The 27,886-nt window shown below is 46.9% G+C and overlaps 3 protein-coding genes across 7 annotated transcripts in view; 2 read left to right on the top strand and 1 right to left on the bottom strand.

The window, feature by feature from the left end:
• Cul4a (cullin 4A) overlaps positions 1-1,511 on the top strand; it is a 37,035-nt gene extending 35,524 nt beyond the window's left edge. For both annotated transcript variants that reach the window (XM_038329086.1, XM_038329087.1), the window contains one exon: positions 86-1,511. In XM_038329086.1, the coding sequence (XP_038185014.1) occupies positions 86-181 (96 nt within the window). In that variant the 3' untranslated portion in view covers positions 182-1,511. The remainder of the gene's footprint in view (positions 1-85) is intronic.
• An 8,753-nt stretch (positions 1,512-10,264) lies between these two features.
• Lamp1 (lysosomal associated membrane protein 1) lies at positions 10,265-27,344 on the top strand. 2 transcript variants are annotated; one of them, XM_038325094.2, is made up of 9 exons: positions 10,265-10,436; positions 14,656-14,777; positions 17,697-17,916; positions 18,370-18,528; positions 22,477-22,658; positions 24,595-24,714; positions 25,629-25,695; positions 25,782-25,952; positions 26,416-27,344. In XM_038325094.2, the coding sequence occupies exons 1-9, from the start codon at positions 10,391-10,393 to the stop codon at positions 26,553-26,555; spliced, it is 1,227 nt and encodes a 408-aa protein (XP_038181022.1). In that variant the 5' UTR covers positions 10,265-10,390; the 3' UTR covers positions 26,556-27,344. The 2 variants fall into 2 exon arrangements, with proteins under 2 accessions (XP_038181022.1, XP_038181021.1); XM_038325093.2 differs by having other exon boundaries at positions 14,653-14,777.
• The window catches only part of Grtp1 (growth hormone regulated TBC protein 1), a 35,041-nt gene continuing 25,485 nt past the window's right edge, over positions 18,331-27,886 (bottom strand). Inside the window, exon 8 of one of the 3 annotated variants that reach the window (XM_038325098.1) lies at positions 18,331-19,085. In XM_038325098.1, coding sequence (XP_038181026.1) covers positions 19,062-19,085 — 24 coding nt within the window. In that variant the 3' untranslated portion in view covers positions 18,331-19,061. Of the gene's footprint in view, positions 19,086-23,321; positions 23,414-26,592; positions 27,750-27,886 lie in introns of those variants that run through there. The other 2 variants (XM_038325100.1, XM_038325099.1) reach the window with 2 other exon arrangements.

Below are 27,886 nucleotides of genomic sequence, written 5' to 3'. Positions count from 1 at the left end.
ATGTGTGTCATGCAGGATCTTAGGTTTGTGTTTCTAAGTTTAGTGTCCTATAATAAAATGTTTGATTTTGATTTTTCTTTTCTAGCCTGGAGATTTGAAAAAGAGGATTGAATCACTTATAGACAGAGACTATATGGAGCGAGACAAAGACAGTCCAAATCAGTACCACTATGTGGCATGATGTGTCAGCAGACTGCCTTCTCCCCATGAGACAAACACTAAGATGCACCTGCAGAGCGTGAACACTACTGCTGCGCTGTTTCCAGGTCCCTGCAGCTGCAGCTGTGGACACTTGGATTCAAAGCAGAGGACATGGTGGTTCTTGGATCATCCTTCCCAGGGCGCAAGGACTTTGAGATGTCACACTTCTTTCCTCTCCGTTCTTCCTCTCCTTTGTTTCTGTCCCTCCTGACTTTAGATTGGACATGCCGATATTAGTTGAGAAGTTCCTTTACAAGCTCTTGTTCCTCTGGCAGAAAGCCACGGGCTTGGTTTGTTGTGTGTGTGGTTGTGGGACACAGTGGAAATACCCTAGATGCTGCGTTCTTCCCCAGATGAACACTCAGAGGGGAGCCCTGGGTTGGTGGGCACTGGGAAGAAACAGTGTCCAGACTGCCTGCACTCAGCTCTGCAGCCTAAACCCTGGCCTCTGCTCTGTGTGTTTTCAAAACTGGCTTCTGTAAATCAGGTTTCTAAGAGAGGTCCCTGATGTGCCAAGAGGACATCATGTCTGTCACTCGAGATGCAGAGCCCGTCCAGAGGGCTACTTGTCATTTCTGTTTAGCGGCTTGGGGGTTTCGTGTTTGTTTCCATGCTGACTGAGTGTGGAGGTCCCGGCTTTGGCACTGGGGTGATCGCTGTTTGATTGTTGAAGCTGCAGTTTGTGTGGTGACCATAATAAAGCTGGGCCTGGTTTTAGAGTCTTGCCTAGGGGACTGTCTTGGATCTTTGCCCTGGTGCTGTATGAAGCTTAGTTATTTCTGTCAAAAGGCTAAGGATTTGTTGGTGCCTGGACGTTCTATGTGTTCACATAGGAGGCTGAGCAGTGAGAACAGGGCTTCCATGGTGGTGTTGCCATGGTAATGATGACAGACATTTTTGCAACATCTAAAAGTACTTTATATTTTACAGAGTAGCATGTTTCATTTTGATTAAAAGCTACCAAAGGAATTTTGATCATGTATAAGTGTTTAAAGCAATATTTTCTGGAATATACCAAGTTTATATAACTCGATTTTATGCTAAATTATTAAAGGATTCTCCCTTTTTGAAACATGCATGTTTAAAATCTGACATCTTTTGGGTTCCCATATTAAAATCCTTACTCTTTAAGTATCATTTCTATATTTGTAAATTTTCATTTATGAGTTCCATGATATGTGGTCTCAGAAAGACCAAATAGATTTCTATTTCTACTTCTTATATTTTAAGTTCATTGTGTCTACAGATTGTTAATATTGTAATTTAATGTAGACTTACTTTGAATAAAACTAGTTAAATTGGCCTTTAAATTACTTTAATAAAAATTTCGGTATACAGACTACACATTCCTCCAAACTGTTCAGCAGCCTTAACAGCTGGCAAATCAAGGAAAAGGAAACCACCTGTCTCCGTCATGTGACTGACTCTTCCTGTCTCTTCCACTAAGGCACTAGTTCAGCAGGACATCAGCCAACTCATTGCTGCCCATCTTTCACTTAGCAGCATTGTTCAGCGTCTTATCAGAGGTCCAGTCAATGTGGAGAAACAGCAGACAGAATCATGGGAAACAAAAGGGCACCTAGACAAGCCGTAAGGGTGGAAACTTCAATGAAGAAAGTGTTTTGCCTAGAAACCCCAAGAGAAATAAGTGAAAAGTTGTGACACAAGATTAGAAGTTCGTTGGTAGCCTTCCCGCAATACTGACTCTTGCTAGATACTGTGTTTCTGCGGCATCATCAGGAAGATAAACACCTATCCATGAGAGTTCTGGAGGATTCCCTCAGGGTGTGAGTGAGGCTGCACTAGCACTCAGAGTGGGTCGGTGACTCTTAAAAGTTAAGGGGGAGCCAGGTGGTGGCGATGCCTTTAATCCCAGCACTCAGGAGGCAGAGGCAGGTGGATCTCTGTGAGTTGAGGCCAGCCTGGTCTACAGAGTGAGTTCTGTACAGAGTGAGAGGGGAGAGACTGAGGATGTAGCTCACTGGTAGAGCACTTGCCCAGCATGCTTTGTTAGCAAGTCTCTGATTAGGTCTGGCCCTCAAAAAAGAAAAAAGACTTGTGTTGTCTCATTTTAAAGTACAGATGAGGTACCAGCAAGATGACTCAGTGGGTAAGCGCACTTGGCACCAACTCTAGTGACCTGACTTCAATCCCAGGAATACAGAGGATGGAAGAAAAGAACCAACTCCAGCAGGCTGCTCTCTGACTTCCACATGCACAAAATAAATGTAAAAAAAAAATTAATGTTTTTGAAGATTATATAGGTAGGTGTTCTGCTTGTGTGATGGCTGGAGGTTGTCATCTTAAAACCCAAGCAGCTGGGCACAGCTGAAAGGGATTTTTAGTTAACTGGATCATTTGAGGTAGGGAGAATCCTCTTAAATCCAGATCATTTGAGGTGGGAAGACCCATCCTAAATCTGGAAGCTTTTGCTTTTTGTAGGCTTGCCCTCATCCCTCATTCACTAGCAAGTTCGTATACCCTTCTGCTGAGGAATTCCTTCACTGGTATTGAGCCTTCTTCAGGATTCTAACATTGGAGACCTGCTGAGACACCCAGCCTCGCAGACTGAATTACTGGATTTTTGAAGTTTCTGTCAGGAGACAGCCATTGATGGACTAGCTGGACTAGAGCCTGTAAGCCACTCTATAGAGTCTAGAGAGAAACCTGGCTAATATAGATTGCGTGTGTCTGTGTGCCCAGTGTGTGCCTAGGGCCTGTAGAAGTCAGAAGTGGGTGTTGGATCCACTGGAACTGGAGTTACAAACAGTTGTGAGCTCTTGTGGGTGCTGAGATTAGAGCCCAGGTCTTCTGGGAAAGCCGCCAGTTTTCTTAACTACTGAGCAATCTCCACCCAGATTTGTTTTTATTTTATGTGTATGACTTTCCCTGTGTGTATGCATCAGCATCCTGTGTATACAGTGCCCACAGGGGCCAGAAGAGGGCATCTATCCTTCAGAAGTGGAGTTAAAGGTAGGTATGAGCCACCATGTAGACACTGGAAACCAAACCCAGGTCCTCTACAAGTGCTCTTAATCACTGAGCCATCTCTCCAGCCCCCAAATACTTTAGTGCCCAATGTTTTGTTCTAGTAATTTGGCTAGGTAAGATTCACTGTTTTACAATAGAATTAATGTTGGATGGCATTTTGTGGTTGGGGTTTGCTTTGTTCTGTGTGCAAAAGAGTGAAGGGAATATCTCATGTAGCCCAGGCTGGCTTCAAACTCATCTTGTAGCTGAGGATGACCTAGAATTTTAGACTTGTGCCACTACATCTCAGTTCTGCTTGTTTTGTTTCATTTTATGGTGCTGGGATGGAACCCATGGCATAGACTCTACCACTCAGCCCAATTCTAGGCCATAGTAGGATGGTTATTAAAGGGTCACATATCCCCAGAGAAGACCACGCCTGCTTGTTGGGCCATGCCTGCCAATACAATTGGCTATTGGACCGAATTCCCACAACAATGGCTCAGTGGTTAAGAGCACTTCATGCCCTTGCAGAAGATCTGGGTTGAGTTCACAGCACCCATATCAAGTATGTCACAACTTACAGCTCCAGTTGCAAAATACCCAACACCCTTTCCTGATCTTGGAGGGCACCTGCACACACGTGTGTACATGAATTCACCCAGGCACACACACATAAATCTTTTCTTAAAAAGTAGAAACCCTGTCTCGGAAAAAAAAGTAACTGCTTTGACTAGAATATAGCTGAGTGGTTGAGAGCCCTGCTCTTACAGAGGACCTGGATTTGGTTCCCAGCACCACATGACAGCTCACAACCATCCCTAAGTCTTGGAGATCCAATGCCCTCTTTTGACCTCTGGGGGCACCAGGCACACACATGCATACATGCAGACAAAACACTCGTACACATAAATTTTTTTAATTTAAGAAATTTGTTTAAAGGTCGTAAAAATCCTTACCCACTAGAAAAACAGACCAGCAGTGCACTGGGTGAGTGAGTTCTGCACCCAAAGAGGAAAGTGGGGTGATCACACCACTCAAGGTCATATAGAGGAGGTGGATGATCACACCACTCAAGGTCATATAGAGGAGGTGGATGATCACACCACTCACCCTCAGAGGGAGGTGGGGTGATCACACCACTCAAGGTCAGGGAGGTGGGATGATCACACCACTCAAGGTCATATAGAGGAGGTGGATGATCATACCACTCAAGCTCAGAGGGAGGTGGGGTGATCACACCACTCACGCTCAGAGGGCCCTTGCTCACTCTTTACTGACTTCATGCCCTTCTTCGATGTGTGGAGAGTTTAGACTTCTGGCCTGATGATCCACAGGCCCTGCTGAATTAAAGCTTAAGGGAGGAGACAAAGAGTAGTTTAGAATGTCAGGTCTCCACCCAAAGCCAGACCCTAAAATCACCTGGGGATGGCTGAACTGGGGACTAGATATAATCCATTTCCACCATGAAAAGCTAGAGATCTAGTTTCAAAGCTATTCACCAGAGGGCATCAGTGTCTGGACTGGAGTCAACCATGTCCTCGCTGTAGCTCGGAGAAAAACCAAAAACTAAACAAAACTCCTGACCTCTGGTCAGGCAAGAACTGAGGACAGTCCCACTTTCTGACCAAGGACTAGAATGGAACTGTTTGCTTTCAGGATCCCTGCCCCTAAGATCTGCCTGACCAGTCAGTAGTTCATATTTCCATCACTATAATCTGGGGCTCCACCCTTCAGAAGTTTATTTTATTTTTTGAGACAGGGTTTCTCTGTGTAACAGCCCTGGCTGTCCTGGAACTAGCTCCTGTAGACCAGGCTGGCCTTGAATTCACAGAGATCTGCCTGCCTCTGCCTCCTGAGTGCTGGGATTAAAGGTGTTCTTAATGCAGATTCTTACCAAATGTATATGTGCAACGCCCAGCAGAGAACATGACGTCAGAAGAGAGAATACAGAGAAACATGGAGGAGCAGAAACCTACAAAGAATGAAGTCTCAGGGACAAGTGGGAAGTGTGGTGAACTGGAAAGAACCTGGGCAGTAGCTCAGGTTAGAGTCTGTTGTCTAGAGAAGGGCAGATTTCAGCGAGTGCAGCAGACCAGGACTTTCTGCAGGCTGATGAAGCTGAGGAGATGGCCTAACCCAGAGACAGAAGGAAGATGACCGGGACACAGGAAAGGAAGCACAGTGGGTAGTCGTGTTCCCAGAGAAAACAGGAGTGAGGGAATGCTCAGCTGAGGTGCGCTTGTTGGTTCGTTATCTGGGTGCAACAAGTGCCTCAAGTAGCAGCTCAGTTCAGCAAAGCCGGGACGTGGGAAGAGACATTGAGGAGACTCTGGGGGTCTCCAGGGCACAGTAGTGAAGACTAACTGCAAACTGCATCGGGCCAGCACTGGGCTGCAGAGGGCTGCTCAGGAGTCAGGAGAGACGAGGGTCCACATTGCCAACCGACTGGGATTTTGAAGTCAAAAGACAGACAAGTTCTGGCTTAGCTGGACTGGTGTCCCTGGGCAAATTGCTTTAAGTTCTTTGAGCCTTGGTTTTCTTATCTTCCAGGTGGAGATAATCTTAAAAGCTATTTTATAGCACTTACCACAAAACCGATGGAGGAAATCACCTTAGAAACCCGAATCCTTCATGTAAAAACGCTGCTGACACAAATTATCAACCTAGGACTCCATCCGCTGGAAATACATTCCTAAGTGAAGGCAAACTGAAGGGCTCTGCCAGGACCAAGAGGGTGGGAGACACGGATGGCAAAAGCTGGCACACAAAGTTAACCCAGCTAACACTGTGTTCTCTAAGAACAAGGAGCCGGCTCAGTGTACAGAGTGCTTCTGTGAACGCATAGGGCCTAAGGGAGGAGCCCAACACACACCTAAGTCAGACATGCCATGATTCCATCCTTCAGTTCCTGGAACACGGAGCCCCATTCATTCTTCAGCACCCCCTTCCAACGTCACCCTAGCGCCTTCCAGTTAAAATCCTGAGTGCAAATGGAGAAGTAGTTTCTTAAGAATTTCACTTCCCAGTCTGGGTCTCCCGCCATGAGAAACAGACTTCAAACAACACTTAAGCAAGAACTGACCCTAATGTTTATTTATTTATTGTTTGTTATTTACTTATTGGTTTTGTTCGTTTTTGAAACAGGATCTCACCATGTATGTCTGGCTGTCCTGGAACTATGTAGATCAGGTTGGCCTCCTACCTCTGCCTCGAGTGCTGGGATTAAAGGCATGTACCATTATAGCCAGAACAGACTCAAATAAGTGCCACCTCTGACCCAAGCTCTGGGACAGTGTGTCCAGGAAGATATACAATGGTCACAGGATGTAGGTTGTATAAAATCCCAGGCTGCAAATGCCCTTCAAGTGTTTTATTTTCCAAATCTGCCTTATAAGAAAGGAAGTTTTGGATTTTCCTTTTGAGAAGATTCTATTGTGAAATATTTTACTCTTTTGGCTTTTTTATGAGGCCCACTGCTCGGCTCCCTAATTAATCACACATGGAGACTTATTATTATTATTTAGGAATGCTCGGTCTTAGCTTGGCTTGTTTCTTGCCAGCTTTTCTTAAATTATCCCGACTACCTTTGCCTCTGGGCTTTTATATTCCTTAATTCTCTATACCTTTCTTTACTTCTTTCTCTGTGGCTAGCTGTGTAGCTGGGTGGTTGGCCCCGATATCCTCCTCTCCTAGTTCTCTTGCTCCACATCCTCATTTCTTCCTTATTTCTTCCTGCCAGCCCTGCCTATCCTTGCTCCTGCCTTGCCATTGGCCATTCATCTCTTCATTAGGACCATCAGGTGTTTTAGACAGGCACAGTGACACAGCTTCACAGAGTTAAACAAATGCAGCATAAACAAAAGTCATACACCTGAAAATAATATTCCCCAACAAGATTTCTTTCTTATAACTTTAGAAAAGAAACTAATGAGGTATAAGTACTTCAACGGAGATCAGTAATCAGAAAATATACCCATCTTCAGAGACTAAATGAGAGCACTTGACCCTTGCCACGGCCATCGGGTGAGCAGCCTCCTGAGTAGCTCCTGGAGAGAAACTTAGAAACACATAAAACACACAAGAAGAGGCTGGAGACATGGCTTGGAGGGATTATTGCTTTTGCAGATGATTTGGGTTTGGTTCCTAGTACCACATTTTATGGCTCACTGTGGTGGTTAAAAGAAAACGACCCCCAAAAGGAGGCGTGGCCTGGCTGGAGGAAGTGTGTCACTGTGGAGTCAGGCTTTGAGGTCTCACATATGCTCAAGAAACCATACCACCCAGTGTCTCAGACCACTTCCTGTTGCCTGCGGGATCACAATGTAAGAACTCTCAGCTCCTTCTCTAACACCATGCCTGCCTGCATGCTGCCTTCCTTCCTGCCATGATGATTATGGACTGAAACCCTGATGTGTAAGAGAGCCACCATGATTAAATGCTTTCCTCTGGAGGAGTTGCTGTCTCTTCACAGTTAGACACCCTAACTAAAACACTCACAGTCTCCTCTAACTCCAGGGGGTTCTGATGCCTCTGGCCCTCTGGGGACATGCATGCAAGTGCATAGACATTCATGCAGGCAAGACACCCGAACATATAAAACTTCAAAAAGAAAAGCAACATAAAGTCACTGTACTTCTTTAACATTCTATACTCTATTAAGTCACTTTTCTTTAACCTCTCGTTTTGTCTCTATGTCCTGTTCATCTGTTAGTGTTCACAGAAGTTAGTGTTGTGTTAGGTAAGTGCTCTCCTTGAACACAGTAAACTGTTCACACAGGCTTTAAGCAGAAAAATGACATAAAGAAGGGGTTCAGAGCAACTTACAGAGTCTCCAAAAGAGGATACAAAAGAAATCAGGCCAAGTACTAAACATGGGACAGCCAGGAACGTAACAGAATACACAGATTCTACCAGAGAGTCTACCAGTGAGGGCCAGGCAAGGTCAGCTCCTGCTGCCACTTCTCAGCACGACTGATGCTGGGTGTTTGGTACACTAGCTCTACATTCATCTGGCCACGTTCTACCTCCAGTTGGGCTCAGGCCAGTATCTACCCCTTGGCTGCAAAGAATGTTGGGAATGCTTCAGGGTTCTGTACACCCACCAATACTGATGAAATAAAAGGACTTCAGGGGCTGGGAAGCACAACTCATTTGGGGAATTTTGTTTCCGTTCAAAAAAATTATCTGGTGAATTTCAACATCAGGATGTTTAGGAGAAAACGAACATCTTAGAAGTCCTCCAATTGTATCTAAAGTTAGCTCTCTACTTCACAGAGCAGTCCAAAGACAGACACCATTTTCTTCTCTTTTTTATTTTTCTAGCTTTATGTGCTTTGGTACAAAGGTGTCAGACACCCTGGAACTGGAGTTACAGACAGCTGTGAGCTGTCATGTGGGTGCTGGGAATTGAACCTAGGTCCTCTGGAAGAGCAGCCAGTGCCCTTAACCCCTGAGCCGTCTCTCCAGGCTCCCACCACTTTATTTTACTGGACAACATTGCTACTTGACTACTAATGTGCTACATCACAAGAAAGAGATCCCAGTGTGCTCTCTGCTTCCTCTAAGGGATCAAACTGTGAGCTCTCAGTGGATGCTCTCCCGCCTCACCTATCTGCCCGCCGCCACCCTCCGTGCTATGATGGTAATGGATCCTTAACCCTCTGGCCCCAAAGAAACCCTTCTCTGAGCTGCCCTGATTATGTTTTATCGCAGCAATAAATAGACAAGTAACAAAAGCCTTCGGATCACCAGCTTGGGCCACCAGGCATGCGTGGTGCCCTCAGAGATCAGAGGAGGACATTGGATTCCCTGGGACGGGAGTTATGAATAGCTGTGAACCATGTGGATGCTGGGAATGTTAGCAAGGTCCTTCCCAAGAGCCACAAGTGCTCTTAAACACTGAGTCATCTCTCCAGCCCCTCTGCCAGCTCCTTACTCTCTGGTGAAAGAATTAAATTCTTCCACTGCATAAACAGCTTTAGTGAACTGGGCTTGGTGGTACACACCCTAAATCCCAGCACTCAAGAGGCCAGGGCAGGCTGATGGATCTCTGAGGTCAGCCAGGTCTACAAAATGAGTTCCAGGACATCCAGGGCTATGCAGAGAGACTCTGTTCCCAAAACAAAAACAACAGTAACATAAAAACTTGGATTTTGTGGGTCATGATGGTACACTTGTAACTTCTGCACTAGAGACAGGACAACTGCCCAAGTGTGAGGGCGATCTGGTCCACACTGTGTTCCAGGTCAACCGTGGCTTCAGGGTGACATCCTAGCCTAAAACCACGAAAAACCAAACAACAATAAACCCTGCAGTTTTGAGTCTTAACGTCCACAAAGAGGAAGATATTTTAGTATTGAGTTCTTCATGGAAATCCTCAATCATCTCAAGTAAAATGACCATCAACCAGGAAGCTCTTCCACAGCCTGCTCAGAAGCGCTGCATGCACGCATTTAATCCCGGCACTCAGGAGGCAGAGGTAGGCGAGTCTTTTGCAGGCCGGCTAGGGATATACAGTGAAATCTTGTCCTTGGGGGGGGGGGGAGTCTTTCCTACCAGCACTTGGCACCATCAACATGCCCTTAAGGACTTCCCTGTGCCTGGACCACGGAAAAGACACAGTTGTGACTGGCTCAAGACACCAGTTCTTCGCCTGGGGCTAGGACGTGGGTTTAGATGTGAATACCCACCTGGAAATGGCTTTACACACTGTCCTGGATGTAAACACTGGTATGACCCTAACCGTGGACGTCAGCCTACGACTGAACGGTGGCAAGCAGCCTGGCCTATTGGCCTCGGTCCAGCCTTCGCCGCTTCCCGTTTCCGCCCTCACTTTCCCTGGCAGCGTTTACTTCTTTCCCTTCTCAAAGCCACAGCCTACTTTCCATTTCGGGACACACCGGGGAAAAGGTCCTACAGCCATGCATCACGTGGCCGGCAGGTCACGTGACAGCGACCGGCATGTGACGGCATCACATGCGAAACGGAGGCTGAGGGGAAAGGTGGGGTGGAAGCGGCAGCCGGGGACGCTCTCGCGAGACCCCCGCCCCCCTCGGCTCACGTGACCGGCGGGCGCGGCGCTGCTCACGTGACAGGCGCTGCCGGCCGCAGGGTCCCCTCGGTGCCGGCGCCGCAGCTGCCGGGCCTCTCGAGTCGGTGGACGCGCCCTCCCGCCGGCCTCGCAACCGCCGCATCCCGGCCTCGGCTGCGTCGCGCCATGGCGGCTCCCGGCGCCCGGCGGCCGCTGCTCCTCTTGCTGCTGGGTGAGCCCTGGGAGGGCGGGAGGGCCGGGCGAGGTCGGCGTCTCGGGACGAACGGGAAGGGGGCGCCAGGCCGGCTGGGAACGGGGCGCCCGGGCCGCGGGCGTCGAGCAGGCCTCGAGCCTTCGGCCGGCCCGGCAGTGGCGCTTGCGGTCTCGGAGCCCGGGCGGGCCTCAGGACTTGGATGCGCGTTGGGAGCCCAGCCTGCGCCCCCTGAGACGCTCGAGTTCCCGGTGGGCAGTGCTGCTGGCACCCGGGCTACCTTGTGACCCCTGCCTGAGGTGCCCTTCCTCGCCGCCGGACCCCAGCAACGCGAAGGGTTTAGCTGCAGTGCCCGCATCTGCAGGACCCGAGAGAGGTGGCTGGCGAGAGTTCACCTGGGCCACATAGGGACGGGTACTCCTGGGCACACATGTTCACGAATTCCCGAGTACCTCTTGAGACCCGTCAGATCCCCAAATTCTGTGACTTTGTGGAATTTGCGATGTGAAATGAACTCTTCATCTCAGAAGAGAGGTGCGCTTACCCAGCGGTCTCAAACCCTGCTAAGGGACTTGTGACCCTTCAGGGTTCAGGAGCTGTAACTAGAATAGGAATTGCTGAAACAAGTTCTGTCGTGTCGCAATGGCCTCATGAGAAGAGCTCACAGGGCTTGGGGATGTAACTCAGCCATACAGTAACTAACTTACAGTACATTACTTGTGGGCCCGGAGTTAAATCGCCAGCACAGCCAGAACTACGTAAAACCCTTAGACTGAGTATACTTTCCTTTCTTTACTTTAAAAAACAAACAAACTAGGACCTCAGCCATGTAGAACATACTGACCTGAGTTCAGAGTTCCGCCGGCATCTGCTCCCCAAGAGCTGGGGTTAAAACCTTGGGACACCATGCCAGGCCTTGTTTGATCTTTTTAAAGCTAACCTCTGGCTGGCGTGGTGGCTTCTGCCTCTAATCAAGCACTAGGGAAACAGAAGGAACTCTTTTAACAGGCCAGTCGGGTCTGTGTCTTGAGTACTGAGTTGCAGGACAACCAGGACTAGAGACCCTGCCGCTAAATAAATAATAGATGACTAGAACTAGCTAGTGGTGGCTCACTCTTGTTAGACTTGGGAAGCTGAGGCAGGGGAATTTCGAATTGGAGGTCAGCCTGGGTTAGGTAGTGAAATCCTTTTTATTTATTTTTTTTACTGGACGTGGTGGTTAATGCCTGAAATCCTAACACTTAGCAGGCGAATGTGGGAGAATTTCTGTGAATTGGAGGCCAGCCTAGGCTACAGGGTGAGACACTTTCTCAAAAATCAAATAAAGAGGAGAGAAAAATCAGTGGCACTGAGCGCTGTACTCCATGAGTTACTGCCCAGCTTTCACAAGAGCACTTTAATAAGTCTGCTTTAGATCTTACTTAAATCTTTATTTCAATTGCATAACTTCGAAAATAATTTCATCTTTAAAAAAATCCTAACTTTGAAATTATTGATTGTTCCTGCATTAGTTGTTAGCCCTGCTAAGTTGCCGTTGTGTTGGGGTACTTACTAGAAAGCAGCCTCGTGTGAACCGAAACTAGCGTGTTTGGTTGCCTAGTGGGACTACCTGTTAAGTTGTTGGGGCTGACCCCATGACCTTCCCCTTTCTGGATGAGCTCTGCCAGCCTAGAGGTCTGAGAAGTCTGCTAATTAATAGTGTTAGCCTGGACCGTGGGATCTTGAGCTCTTCCCTAGATTGGCGCTCAAACATCTGTGGTCCTGCAATTTTGAATTGATACCCAGTTGTTATCTTGAGCTGGCCTTTTAACTATGCATATGTAGACTGTAGCTCCTGGCACCTGTCCTGGGAATGGCCATCCCCTTTGTCCAGTTCAGAGCCCGGGCCTCCTGTCCTGACACAGGCCCGTGGGTGGTACTGTCATGACGATGTGCCCAGCTTGATAGCATTGGTCCTGAGCTGGATCTAAGCAAAGACAGCTCTCTGGCAGTGCGACTCTTGTCTGTTCTCCACAGCAGCTTGCACAGCATGGTCCAGCCTTGTGGAAGCTCGCCAGCAGAGAGGGAGGCTGCTCCTCTAGAGGTGGCAGTTCAGAGCCTGCGGTGGAACTTTGGTCTTGAAGTGTTCAATGGTGATTTATGTGTCACTAGATAAGAAATCTGGTTTAAAGGAATAAAGCCAAGATAAGTTAGGGTGTGGCTGGTTGGTGACGGTTTCTCACTGTGTAAGACAGGCTTCAAAAATACTCCCTCACCAAGTGCTGCAGGAGCAGCACTGTCAGCAGCCACACACTGAAGCCAACAAAATTGGACCACTCACTTGCTGTGACCTTGAAGCAAGTGAGTACCTCTGGGCCTCTCAGCAGGATTATCGTAGTAACTGTCTTTTAGGGTTGTTATAGAAACCTGATGGAAACTTGGTTTGAGAAGTGCCTGTCACAAAGTGTGTCACAAGTAGTTGTTAAGCAGGTCTTCATAGTAGCAACACACTTGAGTCCAAGAATTCCAGGACATCCTTGGCAAAGAAGCAAGAGAGCCCCCCAAACAAAAGTGAGTCAGTAGCAAGACTTTTCATTAAAGGGTGAACTGTTGAGAGTCTAGTCAGGCAGCCTTGAGGCTGCCCTCTTCCTGTCTCAGTTGTGTAATCAGGGTGGTTAGGTGGCTGCTCCTGGCCCAAGGTCACGCAGCAGTAACTGAAGAGCTTCAGGCTTGAGCTGCCTGCTTCCCACTGCCATGCTAGGTGCAGGGGAAGGGGATTTCCTGTAATGCGGTGTTTTGAAAGAACTAACCAGCATTGCCCTTTGACCCCTGGAGAAATGAGAAAGGAACGGATTGTCATTAGTAGGCAAGTGGGATTCCTGACAGCTGATCCTGTCCCAGGCCCAGGATTGCCATAGGCATCGTAACTGATTCGAAAAAAGCTCTTTTTGTTAAAAGATATAAATTTTGCACGTTAAATAATTTTTAAAGATTCATTTTATGTATATGATTGTTTGCCTGCATGTACAATGTGCCTAGTGCTTGTGGAGGTCAGAAGAGGGCACTGGATCCCCTGGTACTGAATTACAGATGGTTGTGAACCACCATGTAGGTGCTGAGAAGCACAGGTCTTCTGAAGCAATGAGTGCTCTATGTCACCAAGCCATCTCTTTAGCCCCATTTTATTTACAAAGTTTATCTTTTTATTTTATACATATGTGTTTTGCCTGCATGTATGTCTGTGCATTGTGTGTATGCAGTGCCCACAGAGGCCAGAAGAGAGCATCAGATCTTGTGGATCTGGAATCCTTGTGAGCTGCCATGTTGTTGCTGGGAACTGAATCTGAAATCCTCTGAAAGAGCAGCCAGTGCTCTTAACTGCATCTCCCTCCCCCCATTTTATTTTATTGTTCTATGTAGTAGAACTAAAGACAGTTTATTAAGAAAAACTCACCAGGGAATGGTAGCAGCTGGTGACTTGGGAAAGGCATGTTCTCAAAAGCCACAAAGTTTATTTTAATTTATAGCAATACTTTGTTTTCCTTTGAATATGGATGTGTGCTGCTTTGGTTGACAAATTCCTGTGCTGACAAGAAAACTCATGAAAAGACAGCCTAGTTAAAGTTGGACTGTGTGCTCCCATAGGGCATCTGTTGTGTTGGCGAGTGCTAGGATTACGGCGTGATATTCACTTGCTTTACTTAAAAAGCCAGAGTGGAGCTGTCCTGGAAAGACCACTGTTCACTTGAAAACCTTCAGAGCCTCCATATGTCCTTGAACCTCCACAGATAGGGCAGCCCTCACTCCTATGGACTGAGGATGTGCCCAGTGTCCCTCAGCCATGCTGGTGGAATCCAGACACTGAGCTCAGTTCTTCTTTTGCCACAACCCTGGTCTGAGGTCAGAACTAGCCACACTGTAGCTACTAGTTGCAGATGCTCCCTTGAGCTCCTCTAGGAGGCTGATGCTTGCTTGGCTTGAGGTGGACCTTTCAGACTCTATCACGTCCTATAGATAAATCCTCTGGGGGACATGTAAGTACCCTGATAACAGCACGCAGGAGCTGTAGGCGGGGTTGGCAAGTAGATGGCAGTTTTCTATGGGCTCCAGGGTTGGGAGGTTAGAAGGACACCAGCCTATAATCCACTTATCTGGTTCAGTTTTTACCAAATACCATGAATCTTAATAAAAGTTACAGAAAACAGAAATACCAGTTGTACGTTGAAGTAGGTGTGTGATTGTTTCTTTTTACCGGAAGCAGCAGGCCTTGCACACGGTGCCTCAGCATTGTTTGTGGTGAAAGACAACAGTGGCACAGCTTGTATAATGGCTGACTTCTCTGCCTCCTTCCGGACCGTCTACGAGACTGCACATGGTTCTCAGGTAGGAGACACCAACATTTGTGGGTCTGCCCTTCTCACTTGGGCTTCTAGCTTCTAGGTCCATAGGTGATCTCTGCTGTTTCTGCAGCCACAGCAAACCATTTGCCTTCTGTTTACACTGTTCAGTGACCACATTTTCTGGGTTTCTTCATGGTTGTATGGTTGTTTTATAACCACCTTGTAGAACCTCATGGTAGTCAGCAAGTTTGCCAAATGCTTTACTGGTGCTACTTGGTTAGCTTTCTTAATATTTTTCATAGCCAATATATAGCTCTACATTTCTTGATCTTCATTTGCTCCAGACAATCACTATGTTCCAAGAGATGTATCCTGTGTGGTGGCTTGGCTTGATGAGCAATGCTAGACTGTGTTCCTTTAAGAACCTGGTGGCGTGGTGGCGCACGCCTTTAATCCCAGCACTCGGGAGGCAGAGGCAGGCGGATCTCTGTGAGTTCGAGGCCAGCCTGGTCTACAAGAGCTAGTTCCAGGACAGGCTCTAAAAAAGCTTCAGAGAAACCCTGTCTCGAAAAACCAAAAAAAAAAAAAAAAAAGAAAAAAAAAAAGAAAAGAAAAAAGAACCTGGTGGCACACACCTTTAACCCAAGCCCTCAGGAGACAGAGGCAGGCAAACCTTTGTTGGTGTTTTTTTTTGGTTTTTGTTTTTTACTGTTTTAAGACAGTGTTTCTCTTGTGTAGCTCTGGCTGTCCTGGAACTCACAGAGATCCGCCTGACTCTGCCTCCTGAGTGCTGGGATTAAAGGCGTGCGCCACCACCGCCAGGCCAGGCAAATCTTTTAATTCAAGGCCAGCCTGGTGTACAAAGCTGAGATTCTGGCCAGTCAGAAAAACTTGGTGAGACCCTGTCCCAACAAATAAACAAGCAAAAGATGTTCTTAGTGGTTACATTAAAGCAGGTTTGTGTTTCCACGCTTAGTACAGACTTTATATAGTTCTTAGATTGCTAGCAGATGATCAGCCTGTATTTTAAATTTCCTTCTAATTACCTGTTAGTGGGCATTTCACATACTCATTATATATTATTACCCTCTTAAATGCATCCCTGGATCACGAGATATACCACACCTGTAAAGAACCAGGAGTTCAGGTCTAGCCTGGGCTACATAAAACCTATCTTAATAAATTCAACCTTGAATCACATTTTATTTTCAGTTCTTGGTTGGAAGTGTCATGTTTTCTCACAGCCCCATATAGCAACACTCAGTTCTGCACTGGAGGCTAGTAGGAACTAGGTCTGCAGGACTGCTGTTTCTTAGAGCTGCTGGATCCCTAACTCATTTGTACTGGTTACTGTGTAAATATGGAAAGACTTGGTCTCACAGAAATCTCTTGTAGTAAATAATTGTCCAAGCTTATATAAGCTTCTGAGTACTTTTTATTTTACTTATTTTTTGTAAATAAGTGTTTGTTCATGTCTATGCAGTACATGTGTGCAATACCCATAAAGACCAGAAGAGGGCATCAGATCCACTGGACCTGCAGTTCAAGATAGTTGTGAGCCACCATGTGGGTGCTGGGAATTTAATCCAGGTCTTCTGAAAGAGCAGCCAGTGCTCTCAACCTCTGAGCAATCACTCCAGCCCCTCTATAGTTTACTTTTTAAATTTACATATGCGTGTGCTCAACTTGTGCGTGCGTGCGTGCACGCACATATGCACTTTGTGAGCAGTCTGCCACAGTGCATGGATAGAAGCTAGAGGGCAGCTTGGTAGAATTGGTCTTTCTACCGTGTGGGTCATGGGCCCTGGTATTGCACCTAGGTTACTGGCCTGGTGGCAGGTGTATTCACCCACTGAGCCACTTTACCTGCCTCAGCTTTTTACTTCTCGTCTGGGGCTGACGAGGGTGTGTGGGTAGGTGGGTTGGTGGTTGGATTGTGAGTCATGGGGTCTCACATACCCCATTGTGACCTGAAATACTCCCAAGTTTTGCCAATCCAAGTCTGGGATTATAGTCTTGCCCCATCTGGCTTGGGTTGTGTAGTGCTGGTGAGCGAGGCTGAGGCTTCATGCACTCTAGACAAGTGCTCTACCAACTGAGCTTGTTCTCACCCCAGGAAACTTAAAGTTAAACTTAAAGAGGAAACTTAGAGAGACTTTGTCCTTAAAAAAAAAGTAGCATCAGTTAGATTCTTTACTTTCAAGGTAACTTTGGCTTTGGTTCTGTTATAACTTGAAATTAATTTGCTAGTATACATTTTTTAAAATATTTAATTATTTATTATGTATACAATATTCTTTTCTGCGTGTATGCCTGCAGGCCAGAAGAGGGCACCAGACCCCATTACAGATGGTTGTGAGCCACCATGTGGTTGCTGGGAATTGAACTCAGGACCTTTGGAAGAGCAGGCAATGCTCTTAATCGCTGAGCCATCTCACCAGCCCCCAGATAGTATATTTTTTTAAAAAATTTATGCTGTATTTTATTGCACAGCATTGGCCAGCCTCAAAGTATGATCTTCCTGCCTCAGCCTCCTGAGTATTAGAATTAAGCTGTGCACACCGTGAATGAGAAGCAGATTTTAGCTATGACTAATAAGTCATTCTCTCTCCCTTGATTCACTTGTCAGCCTATTTCTGTCTGTGACACTGCAGTGAGCTTTTTATCAGTTATGTTAAAGCTGCATACTTTATAGAGACTGTCTCTGTGGTAGACCTCCCACTGTCTATCAGTGTTTCAGAATACTCAGCAATGTTTGACGGTTCCTCGTACACAGGAATGCACGCATTAAACTGCCCTGTATTCCAGCAGTCTGCACTAATGCTGTGCCACGTACAGTGTTTGTAAATGACCACTTGAGCACTGGTGGACGGTGGACGGTTAAGTTTCTATCCGTGGACACACAGCCCTCTTTGGCAGCATGCATTCTCAGTGTGTTGTGTTGGAATTGTCCTTGTTCTAGAACTCGACCATCGATCTGCCGCCCTCTGCAGAAGTACTGAACAGCAGCAGTTCTTGTGGTAGAGAAAATGCTTCTGAACCCAGCCTCGCTGTTGCTTTTGGAAGCGGGTATCTACTGACGCTCAACTTCACGAGAAACACAACCCGTTACCGTGTCCATCACATGCGCTTCACATACAACTTGTCAGACACACAGCATTTCCCCAATGCTATCGCCAAAGGTGGGACCTCTGTGGTAATCCCACACCTGGAGGGACGGGTGGAGGAACGGCCTTTCCAAGAGCCACGCGAGGGTCTCTTAGGCCTGCCTGCCTTTCTTAGTCCTGACATCCTTTTTCTCTTCTGTCCCTTTCTTTTAGATGCTGGCCAGAGCCTAAGTATGTTTTCTCTGTACTTCAGGCTTTTTCATTCCCCACTGTGGCTGACTGCATGCTGGTTTGCTGCTGATGGCATGGTTCTTCCTTTTCTGTTTCTCCACCTTCCTCCCTCAGTTAGCCTCTGAGATTTACAGCTTGCTTGCCCTGAGGTTTTTTCTTTTCCACTAATAAACTGTCTTTAAGCTTCAAAAGAAAAGAAAGAATACAAAATGGTGGTAAATAAGTCACATTTTACTAAGTACTACTACCTACAGTTACAAATTGTGTATTTTGTTTTGTTTGTTGGTTTGGATATAGGGATCCTCTCTGTAGACTCCACAACTGACATCAAGGCAGACATCAACAAGACATATCGATGCTTGAGTGCTACCGAGGTCCACATGGGCAATGTGACCATCACACTCCGTGATGTCACTATCCAGGCCTACCTGTCGAATAGCAACTTCAGCAAAGAAGGTAAGGTGCTGGGCTGAGGTGTCCACAGGGTGGTGAGACTGCACCACCACCTGGCAGCCCTTCTCTGCTTTTACCAGCTGTGTTTTACCTTCTGCCTTTGAAGGTGAGAGTGGGTACGTCCCGGTGAAGAGGCGAGAGCATGGGATTAAACACTTGATCTCAGTCACTCATGGAATGTGAAAGAGTGATCTTGTCAAAACCCTCTACCTGTGAGCCAGTTTCCTTAGACCAGCTCTGGCAAGCTCAGGGCTGGCTTTACCTGAGGAGGTATGGCCCTTGGCCTATACCTATTGACTAAGCTGGTGATCCCTGATACTATTTTTGCCCCAAATCCAATCAGCTCTGAAATTGTCCATTGGAAATATGAGGGTTCCAAAAATCCAGACCTGCCCTGATTGGCTTTTCTTCTCAGGCTTCCTCAGCAACCCTAATGGAAGACTATGCTGTGACTGCTGGAGGAGCTGACACAGGCTGTCTTTCAGCGCTGTCAGTGGAGGGTCAGGGTGCAGCACGTATTTTCTCCGCAGGTCACACTAGTGCAGGCCCTGTTCTGCCACCTAAAGTTAAACAAAGAAAGTGTTTTATTACATAGGGAGCTGATTGTGAAGGTCAGTGTCTAGAAACCTGGCTTTGGTGTGACGTCGTCACCCCTTTTTGTTTTGTTGAGACAGTCTCTCTGTTACATAATTCTGATTGTCCTTAAAATCAGAGAGTAGACCACGCTGGCCTCAAATTTAGAGATTCACCTGCCTCTGCCTTCCAAGTACTGGGATTAAAGGTGTGCGCCACTGTGCCTGGCGGCATAACCATTTGCACTAGTTACAGGTGCTCCTGCACTGATGTCAGCAAAGACCAGTTGTGATAGAGTCCTCATCTGAAATACATACTGTCACGTTACAGGTAGAACTGGTTTTTATTCTGTTTGTTTGTTTCGAGACAGGGCTTCTCTGTAGCTTTGGAGCCTATCATAGAGCTAACTCTTGTAGACAAGGCTGGCCTCCAACTCACAGAGATCCGCCTGGCTTTTGTTTTTCAGGGTTTCCCCCCCTTTCTAAAAAATTGTTTTGTTTTGTTTTGTTTTAAGATTTATTTATTATGTATACAATATTCTGCCTGCATGTATGCCTCCAGGCCAGAAGAGGGCATCAGATGTCATTACAAATGATTACAGCACTGTATGGTTGCTGGGAATTGAACTCAGAACCTTTGGAAGAGCAGCCAATGATGGCTTTTAACCACTGAGCCATCTCTCCAGCCCTAAAAAATAGTTTTTATGTTTGTGTGTTTTGCCTACATGTATATATGCACCATGTACATGCTTGGTGTCCAAGATGACCAAAAAAGGGCATGAGACCATCTGGAAGTGTAGTTATAGACACTTGTGGGCACCCGAGTGGGTGCTGGGAATTGAACCTGGGTCTTCTGGAAGAGCAGTAATGCTCTTAACCTACTGAGCCGTCTCTCCAGCCCACAGATCTGTTTCTGTTTCCTCACCCAGTGACAAAAGTGTGATTGACAGAAGAGCGGTAAACGATGACCCCCACACGGCAGCTCTAGCTAGGAGAAATGGGTGTTCTGAAAGATGCTGACTTGGGTCGAGTCCTTCCTCCAGTTCACTGCAGCCAACCTTCTGAACAAACTGCGGTGTTACAGCAGTGGCCCCTTTGCATAGAAGTGTATACAGACGGACTGACGTCACGTGGTTAGTGACAGAGGCCAGAGTCAAACATAGTCTTTGACTGCTACCATGTAATCTATTTTCAAACCAGCTGGAGCTTTGCCTCTTGGAGGAGAGGAAAGGCAGGTGGTGGCCTTTCTAAGAGGTGCTGTGCTCTGAAGTGGCTCCACAGACAGCTTGTGATAGATTAGGGAGAGTGACAAATATGGGGAGCAGCGAGCACTTGCAGTGCCGGAGCGGCAGTCATCCAGGTGGAGGCCAGCATCCTGTCTGTGGAGGTTCTGCTTAATAACTCTTTGGGCGTCTGAGTGCTGTGCATGCAAGTAGTGGAGTCAGAGTTCAGCCCTTCGGAGTCAGTGCTTGTCCTTATGGGCTCCAGGCCTCTCCCTCAAGTCAAACCTGCACAGCCTTTACTGATGAGCCTTGGTCATATAGTTTGTTTCTATTAAATCTGTGAGTATATACACGTATTGGTATTGTTTGTAAGTAACTCCTCTTGTTAACTGTAAAGGGTCAGATCTAAATAAACTTGGGCACTTTGCAAATCTTACTTGAAAGGAAATAAAGTGGGTCTGGAGAGATGACTCAGCAGCTAAAGAACATGGGCAGCTGCAGAGTTCCAGAGGACTTGGTTTTTGAACCACCAGTACCCAGATGGTGGTTGCCATCTGTCTGTAACTCCAGTTCTAGGGGATCTATTGTCACCTTCTGGACTCCCTGAGCACCAGACACTCATATACATGCAGGCAAAACACTTTGGTTTTGGTTTTTCAAGGCAAGGTTTCTCTGTGTGGCCCTGGCTATCCCAGAATTTGGTCTGTAGACCAAGGCTTGCCTTGAAACAGAGATCCACTTGCCTCTGCCTCTTGAGTGCTACAGTTAAAGGTGTGTGTGCACCACCACTGCCCAGCTGCAGGCAAAATAAGATATTTTTAAAGAGGAAATAAAGTGCCAGCTAGGATAAGCAGAGCTGACTTTCTTGTCGGCTTTTTTTAATGTGAAGAAACAGATCCTTTTTCTGCCAGAGACATTCAGAGTCAGGCAGAGGGTTCTCAACCTAGAGTGGGCTGTAGGTAGTGTTGCTGCAGGCCTGAGAATAGCCAGACCAAGGTCCCAACAGATTTACCAGGGAGTGGGGGGTGTTTTCTTCACTGAGCATGTGCACGAATATGGGTGCCCATAGAGGCCAGCAGTGCTGGGTCCTCTGGAGGTGTAGTTATGGGCAGTTGTGAGAGGTCTATCTAGCATTGGTACTGGAAACACAGCATATGCTCTTAATCACTACGTCATCTCTTTATCTCTGTTCGTGCCTCATTTGTTTTCGTCATTGTGGTTTTGGGGTTTGGATTTTTTAAAATTATGTGTATGTCTCTGTATATACATACTTGAGGAGGCCAGAAGTGTGGGATCTCTGTTGGAGTTATAGGAGATTGTGAGCTGATTAACTTGGGTGCTGGGAATTTAGCTCAGGTCCACAGTATACACTTTTGGTTTCCTGGGCAGGGTTTCTCTGTGTAACAGTCCTAGCTGTCCTCTGTAGACCAGGCTGGCCTCAAACTCAGAGATCTGCCTACCTCTGCCTCCAGAATGCCGCAGTATACACTCTTAACCATCAAGCCTGTCTTTACAGCCTGATCATTCATGTCTTAATTTTGAAGGTTTGCTAGGTGAAACTTAAACATACCAGGCTATTCTTCCATGACTTTGAAAAGTTGGGAATAACAAACAGCATGTAAAAATAGACTGCGCTTCCCCTTCCCTCCTATACTGTCCCCTCCCACTTAATTACCATCTTCTCTTCTCCAGGCTCTTGCACACCCTTGCCTATAGTACTAGACTGCAGTTAGTTCGTGTTTAACAAATGACAGGCCTAGCCAGGGTCTGAATGTCAGGAACCCCTGTCTTGTTTCTAGCACAGTGCCTTCCTTATGATAGCTCAGTGTGAACACTTGAATTCAAGCTACCTTCATCACCCCCTCGTGATAGGGTGAAGTTTTCTCTTGGCCTCATCTCATAGTATAGGTTTTATGTGCCCACGGAGAAGGGAGGCTAAGATGGGAAAATGTGTGGGATGGGACAGGTGCCGACAGGTGGGCTAGGGTGCTCTGGTTCCTCTCTGCTCTACTGCCCAGGACCTGCTGTCCATGTACCTGGCAGTTGTGGGTGGGAAGTGTCCTGCAGAGATTATAAGTAGGTGTTTCCACTTCTGACAAGCCTTCCAGCATCTGAGGTAGTCGTATGCAAACTTGACTTCTTTATTGTCCCTGCAGAGACACACTGCACGCAGGACGGACCTTCCCCAACCCCTGTGCCGCCTAGCCCCTTGCCACCACTTGTGCCCACAAACCCCACTGTGGCTAAGTACAATGTGACTGATGAAAACGGAACCTGCCTGCTTGCCTCTATGGCGCTACAGCTGAATATCACCTACTTGAAGAAGGGCAGCAACACGGTAGGAGGAGTGGGGGGGTTGGTTTATTCATGAGAGGAATATCGTGATGCAGGCTGTGGTGCAGAATAAGAGGCACTGCTGATCTGAGCCCCGTGTGCACTTCTGTCCATCGTTCTGAGTCTTGAGCTGCGCTTGTGTGATGGGGCTGCAGCACACCATCTGCCCACAAAAGCCCTGCTGCTAACTAGGCACCTCACACAAGTGCCTGCATCCTATGGGAGCATTGTTACACTTCTGAAGTTGTCTGTCCCCTGACAGGAACAGTATCTGTGGGGATGGGAGAAGGTTGTTGGTTTGAATTTTACAGTGTCTTATTGAACCGGGCCAAGGTTGTATGCACCTGTAGTCTTGGCTGTTCAGAAAGGTAAGCCTGAAGCAGAAGGACCTATGGAGAATGGTAGGAAAAGCATCGGAATCTGTTTAGTCAGTGCTCTCTAGAGAAATAGAAGGTATATCTGTAAGCCATTTTAGTAAGTCCCTTGTATATATTATATACATGTATAATATATATTTATTATATATGTATATATATATATATTTTTAGATAGATAGATGGATACGTGGATGGATGGATGTCTTAGGGTGTCTATTGCTGTGAAGAGACACCATGACCACAGCCACTCTTGGAAAACATTTCATTGGGGCTGGCTTACAGTTCAGCGGTTTAGTCCATAATCACCATGGCAGGAAGCATGGTGGCAGACAGGCAGGCAGACATGGTGCTGGAGAGGTAGCTGGAAGTTCTATGTCTGGATCTGCAGACAGGAAAAGACAGCCACCAGGCCTGGCTTGAGCTTCTGAAATCTCAGAGCCTGCCCCCAGTGACATAGCTTCTGCAAGGCAACACCTCCTAATAGTGGCACTATTTATGTGCCTATGAGGGGCCATTTCATTCCAGCCACCCCCAGTGTGTATGTTATATAATTTCTAGGAATAGGCTTGGTCCTGCTAGTCCAACAATGACTGTCTACCAATGGAAGGTCCGAGAATCCAGTAGTTGTTCAGTGCACCAGGATGGATGTTTCAGCTCTTCTTCCAGATACAGCAGAATCCCAAAGAGTAGGCTCTAAAGCCAGTGAACTTGCTAGCAAGAGCAAGCAGGCTAAGCATGAGCTTCCTCCCCCATGTCCTTTATACAGGCTGCCAGCAGGTGTGACTCTGATTAAAAGTGGGTTTTCCCTGAGGAGGATGGATTGCAGGAGCCAGAGGAGTCAAGGACACCACAAGAAAATCCACAGAAGCAACTAGTCTGGGTTCCTAGTGACTCATAGAGACTGAATGGGCAATGAGGGAGCCTGCATGGGTCTGACCTAGGCCCTCTGCATAGGTTATGGCTATGTAGCTTGGTCTTCTTGTCGGACAGTAGGAGTTGGGGCTGTCTCTGACTCTATGCCTGCTTTTAGGACCCTTTTCCTCCCTCATCCAGCCTTAATATGAGCAGACATGCCTAGTCTTATTGCAACTTGGTATGTCATGCTTGGTTGATAGCCCTAGGAGACTTACCCTCTTCTGAAGAGAAATGGTGGAGGAGTAGATGAGAAGAGGGAGGGGAAACTTGTCAGGATATAATATATGAGAAAATAATAAATCAAGAAAAAATTTAGGTGGGTCTTCCCACTTCAAATAATTTAATTAAGAAAAAAACTTCTCACAAGTGTACTCAGCCACTTGGGTTTTAGTTATTGCAGGTGTTGTCAAGTTGACACCGAGAATAGCAATCGTAGAGTTCAGTCCAAGCCTCTGGAGCAAGGTAGCATTCTGAATAGTAGCACTACTTAGAACTCAGAAATCTCTGGGTGGGTGTGGTTAATAGTTCTCCTGGATTGTTCAAGTCGGTGTTTTCACTTCATTAGCCATTTAGTGGTCGTGTCTGTGTTTTGAGAGGGTCACCAGAGATTGACTGGTGGATTGATGACTTGTTTGCTTTTCTTGTCAGACTGTGACCAGAGTGTTCAACATCAGCCCAAATGACACATATAATGGGACCTGCGATATCTCTGTGGTGACCCTGAGAGTTGGGAACAACAGCACTCTCCTGCAGTTGAAGTTCGGGATGGTGAGGCTCTGTTCTATCTCATCAAGCGGGACATGCTCACTAGACTCCTTGGTATGGGTGGCAGTCAGCAAGAGTTCAGTGCTTCTTCAGGAAGGAAGAGGTGGCTCCCTCCTTTCTTCTCACCCTGTGTGATAGGAGTTCTACATTTCCTTCCTCACTCTCACCAGCAAACCTGGTCTGCACATATCTGGGGAAGACCTATTATGAGTTAGGTAATAGAGGTGGCTGCAAAGAGCAGAGTGAAGCTATGCTGCCACAGGCTCCTCGCTGCCATTCTTTCTACTGCTTGTACCATCTCCTGGGAAGAGTCACATTTATAGTTAGCAAAATCAACGAAAGTAATGGCTCATGGAGTATCTGTTTCTGTAGTCCTGAGTAATGTATGTGTGTCTCCCAGCTGTATCCCAGCCAGCATAAACATTTTAATAAGATACACAAATGAACTCAATAATAATTTCTTATAATAGATTTTAACTTTGCTGTACTATTCAAAAGATTTTTTTTTTTAATAGCATGGTTCCTGTTTTCTCAATTTTAGTTGATAAACTGGTTCTAACAGAGGCCTGGGAGGAATTGAGCATATTGGTGCATGTTTTATAATCCAAATACTGAGAGAGGTATAAATAGAAAAATAAGTTCAAGACATCACTGGGCTACATAGTGACAGCCTGCATAAAAGAAAAAGTATGGAGCTGGACCATGGTGTCCAGCACTCAGGAGACAGAGGCAAGCAGATTTCTAACTTCCAGGTCAATCTGGTTTACAGAGTAGTCCCAGGACAGCAGGGCAACACAGAGGAACCTTGTCTAGAAAAACAAAGTCTGAAATGGGCTAAGCAAAAATACATGCTGTTTTTGTGCTGCAAATATAGACGCCCTATTAACCAGGTGCCTGGCGGGTGTTTTTTCTTTTAGAATGCCACTTCGAGCCTGTTTTTCCTACAAGAAGTCCAGTTGAACATGACTCTTCCCGATGCCAAAGGTGAGATTTGCTTCCTTCTTCCTGTGGTTCACGTGCTCCTTGCCCAGTGTAGCCCGCGGTTGAGCGGACTCTGTCCCCCATTGCAGATTCCACATTCTACGCCTCTAACAATTCGCTGAGAGCTCTTCAGGCCACGATCGGGAACTCATACAAGTGCAACACTGAGGAGCACATCTTCGTCAGCCGGAACTTTTCCCTCAATGTCTTCAGTATTCAGGTCCAGGCTTTCAAGGTCGAAAGTGGCAGGTTTGGGTCTGGTAAGTAGTATCCATAGTAACGGTAGCAACAGAAGCGTCTTAGATCTTCTTGTGGGACCAAGATGTCAGGGCGAGAAGCACCCTTTTTCTCCACAGAGTGTTCCCCTCTTCCCCTTGTGAGGAAGAAACTGCAGGTATAGGTATGTGAGGCAGGGGTGCCGTGGATGAGGAAAGTGACAGTAGTGGCTTCTCTAAGAGTGCTCTCCAGAGTGTTCTGTCCTGGGGGACCTGTGCCTAGGGACGGCATAGCTGACCATTGGTCCAGAGTGGTTGACACCATTCATTCTAATTTGGGTGGAGCTCACCTGGGCTCTCCCAGCTGCACAGAGAACGCTCATGTCTGCAAATTTCCCAGAGGTGGTGAACTCGTTGTCCCTACCCAGGCCTCATCCTGTCCCCTCAGGAACAAGAGGGTGGGGAGGGTGGACCCCACAGTGAATACACTGGACTGTCTTTCTTGCAGTGGAAGAGTGTGTGCAGGATGGTAACAACATGCTGATCCCCATTGCTGTGGGCGGTGCCCTGGCAGGGCTGGTCCTCATCGTCCTCATCGCCTACCTCATCGGCAGGAAGAGGAGTCATGCTGGCTACCAGACCATCTAACCTGGTGGGCGGGCGGGCGGGTGCACCACAGACGCACAAGGGTCTGTTCGTATGTCCCGAGCTTAGCTAGGTGTGGAAGGGAGGCACACTTTCTGGCAAACTGTTTTCAAATCTGCTTTATCAAATGTGAAGTTCATCTTGCAACATTTACTATGCACAAGGAATAACTATTGAAATGACGGTGTTAATTTTGCTAACTGGGTTAAATATTTTGCTAACTGGTTAAATGTTAATGTTACCAAAGTAGAGCTCTAAGGAGAACAAGGAAGTTTTTTGGAATCACACGGGCTCCCCCCTTTGACTTTTTAAGATTTGGTGTTTGGTTTCTTCATTCTTTTACTCGGATTTAGCCTTACAAAGGGAATTTCTGGTCTGAACCCTTGGGCCTGGTGAGGGCGGCTGATGGTTCGGCTGCACACTGCAGATGCCAGAAGGGGCGAGTGGGAAGCCCTGCCGCAGAGGCGTACGCAGGCTCAACCTCTGGACATTCAGTTGGGCTGCTGGCCTGGGGGGCTGGCATCTAGCTGGGCACACTCACCAGTGTTTTGTGCTTTGCCATCCATGCGCTGGCACTTTTCTAAATAGAAAATGGCATTATTTTTATTTACTTTTTGTAAAGTGATTTCCAGTCTTCTGTTGGCATTCAGGGTGGCCCTGTTTCTGCACTGTGTACAATAATAGATTCACACTGCTGACCTGTCTTGCGGCGTAGGTGGGTTGTACACTGAGGACCAGCTCACGTGTAATGCATTGCTGTAACGATGCTAATAAAAAGTCTCCTTCTTTGTCTGTCTGGACCTTGTGCCTCTGGGATTCACCAAGAGAGCCCTCGGAGTGATGCTGATGGGGTTTGGGGACTAGGGGGTGGTGAAGTTGTGTTGCTCATGTGCTTAGGTTTGGGACAGTGTTGGGATAGCCAGCCTTGTGCTTAGCAACCAGGACAAAACTAAACGGTGGTTTATTTTGTTAAGGAAATGTTACTGGTCATGGTTCTAGATAGCTAGGTGGTTTGTTACTGTTTTGAGGCAGAATTTCATATAGCTCAGGATGGCCTTGAACTTTCTGTCCAATGGTTCTGTTAAAGGGTGCTTTAAGCTTCTGAGATGAGAGGCATGTGCTACCATGTCTGCTTTTAGATGAGTCTTAATTAATGATGATGTGGCTGTATAATTACAGTCTCCAGGTGAGCCATACCTGTGTCAGAAGAACCACATAGACATCAAACCTGGGCTGAGCTGAAGAGGCCAGTGCTGTTTCCTTGAAGGTCTGATCTGCCCGCCCTCCTTTCCGTCCTCTCAGGCACAGGCTGTCTGGCACAGGCCAGGCCATGC

This window comes from Arvicola amphibius, chromosome 4 (genome assembly GCF_903992535.2).
Source record: "Arvicola amphibius chromosome 4, mArvAmp1.2, whole genome shotgun sequence".
NCBI lineage: Eukaryota > Metazoa > Chordata > Mammalia > Rodentia > Cricetidae > Arvicola > Arvicola amphibius.
The sequence above is the reverse complement of the archived record's forward strand: the minus strand, read 5'-3'. Positions and strand labels throughout refer to the sequence as shown.

What these genes read in the sequence shown, in the direction of transcription:
- Lamp1 (XM_038325093.2), top strand. Translation starts at nt 10,391, where the DNA reads ATGGCGGCTCCCGGCGCCCGGCGGCCGCTGCTCCTCTTGCTGCTGG. An exon ending in CCCCAATGCTATCGCCAAAG is followed by an intron (nt 17,917 to 18,369) that starts GTGGGACCTCTG and finishes GTTTGGATATAG; the next exon opens with GGATCCTCTCTGTAGACTCC. An exon ending in AAGTGGCAGGTTTGGGTCTG is followed by an intron (nt 25,953 to 26,415) that starts GTAAGTAGTATC and finishes TCTTTCTTGCAG; the next exon opens with TGGAAGAGTGTGTGCAGGAT.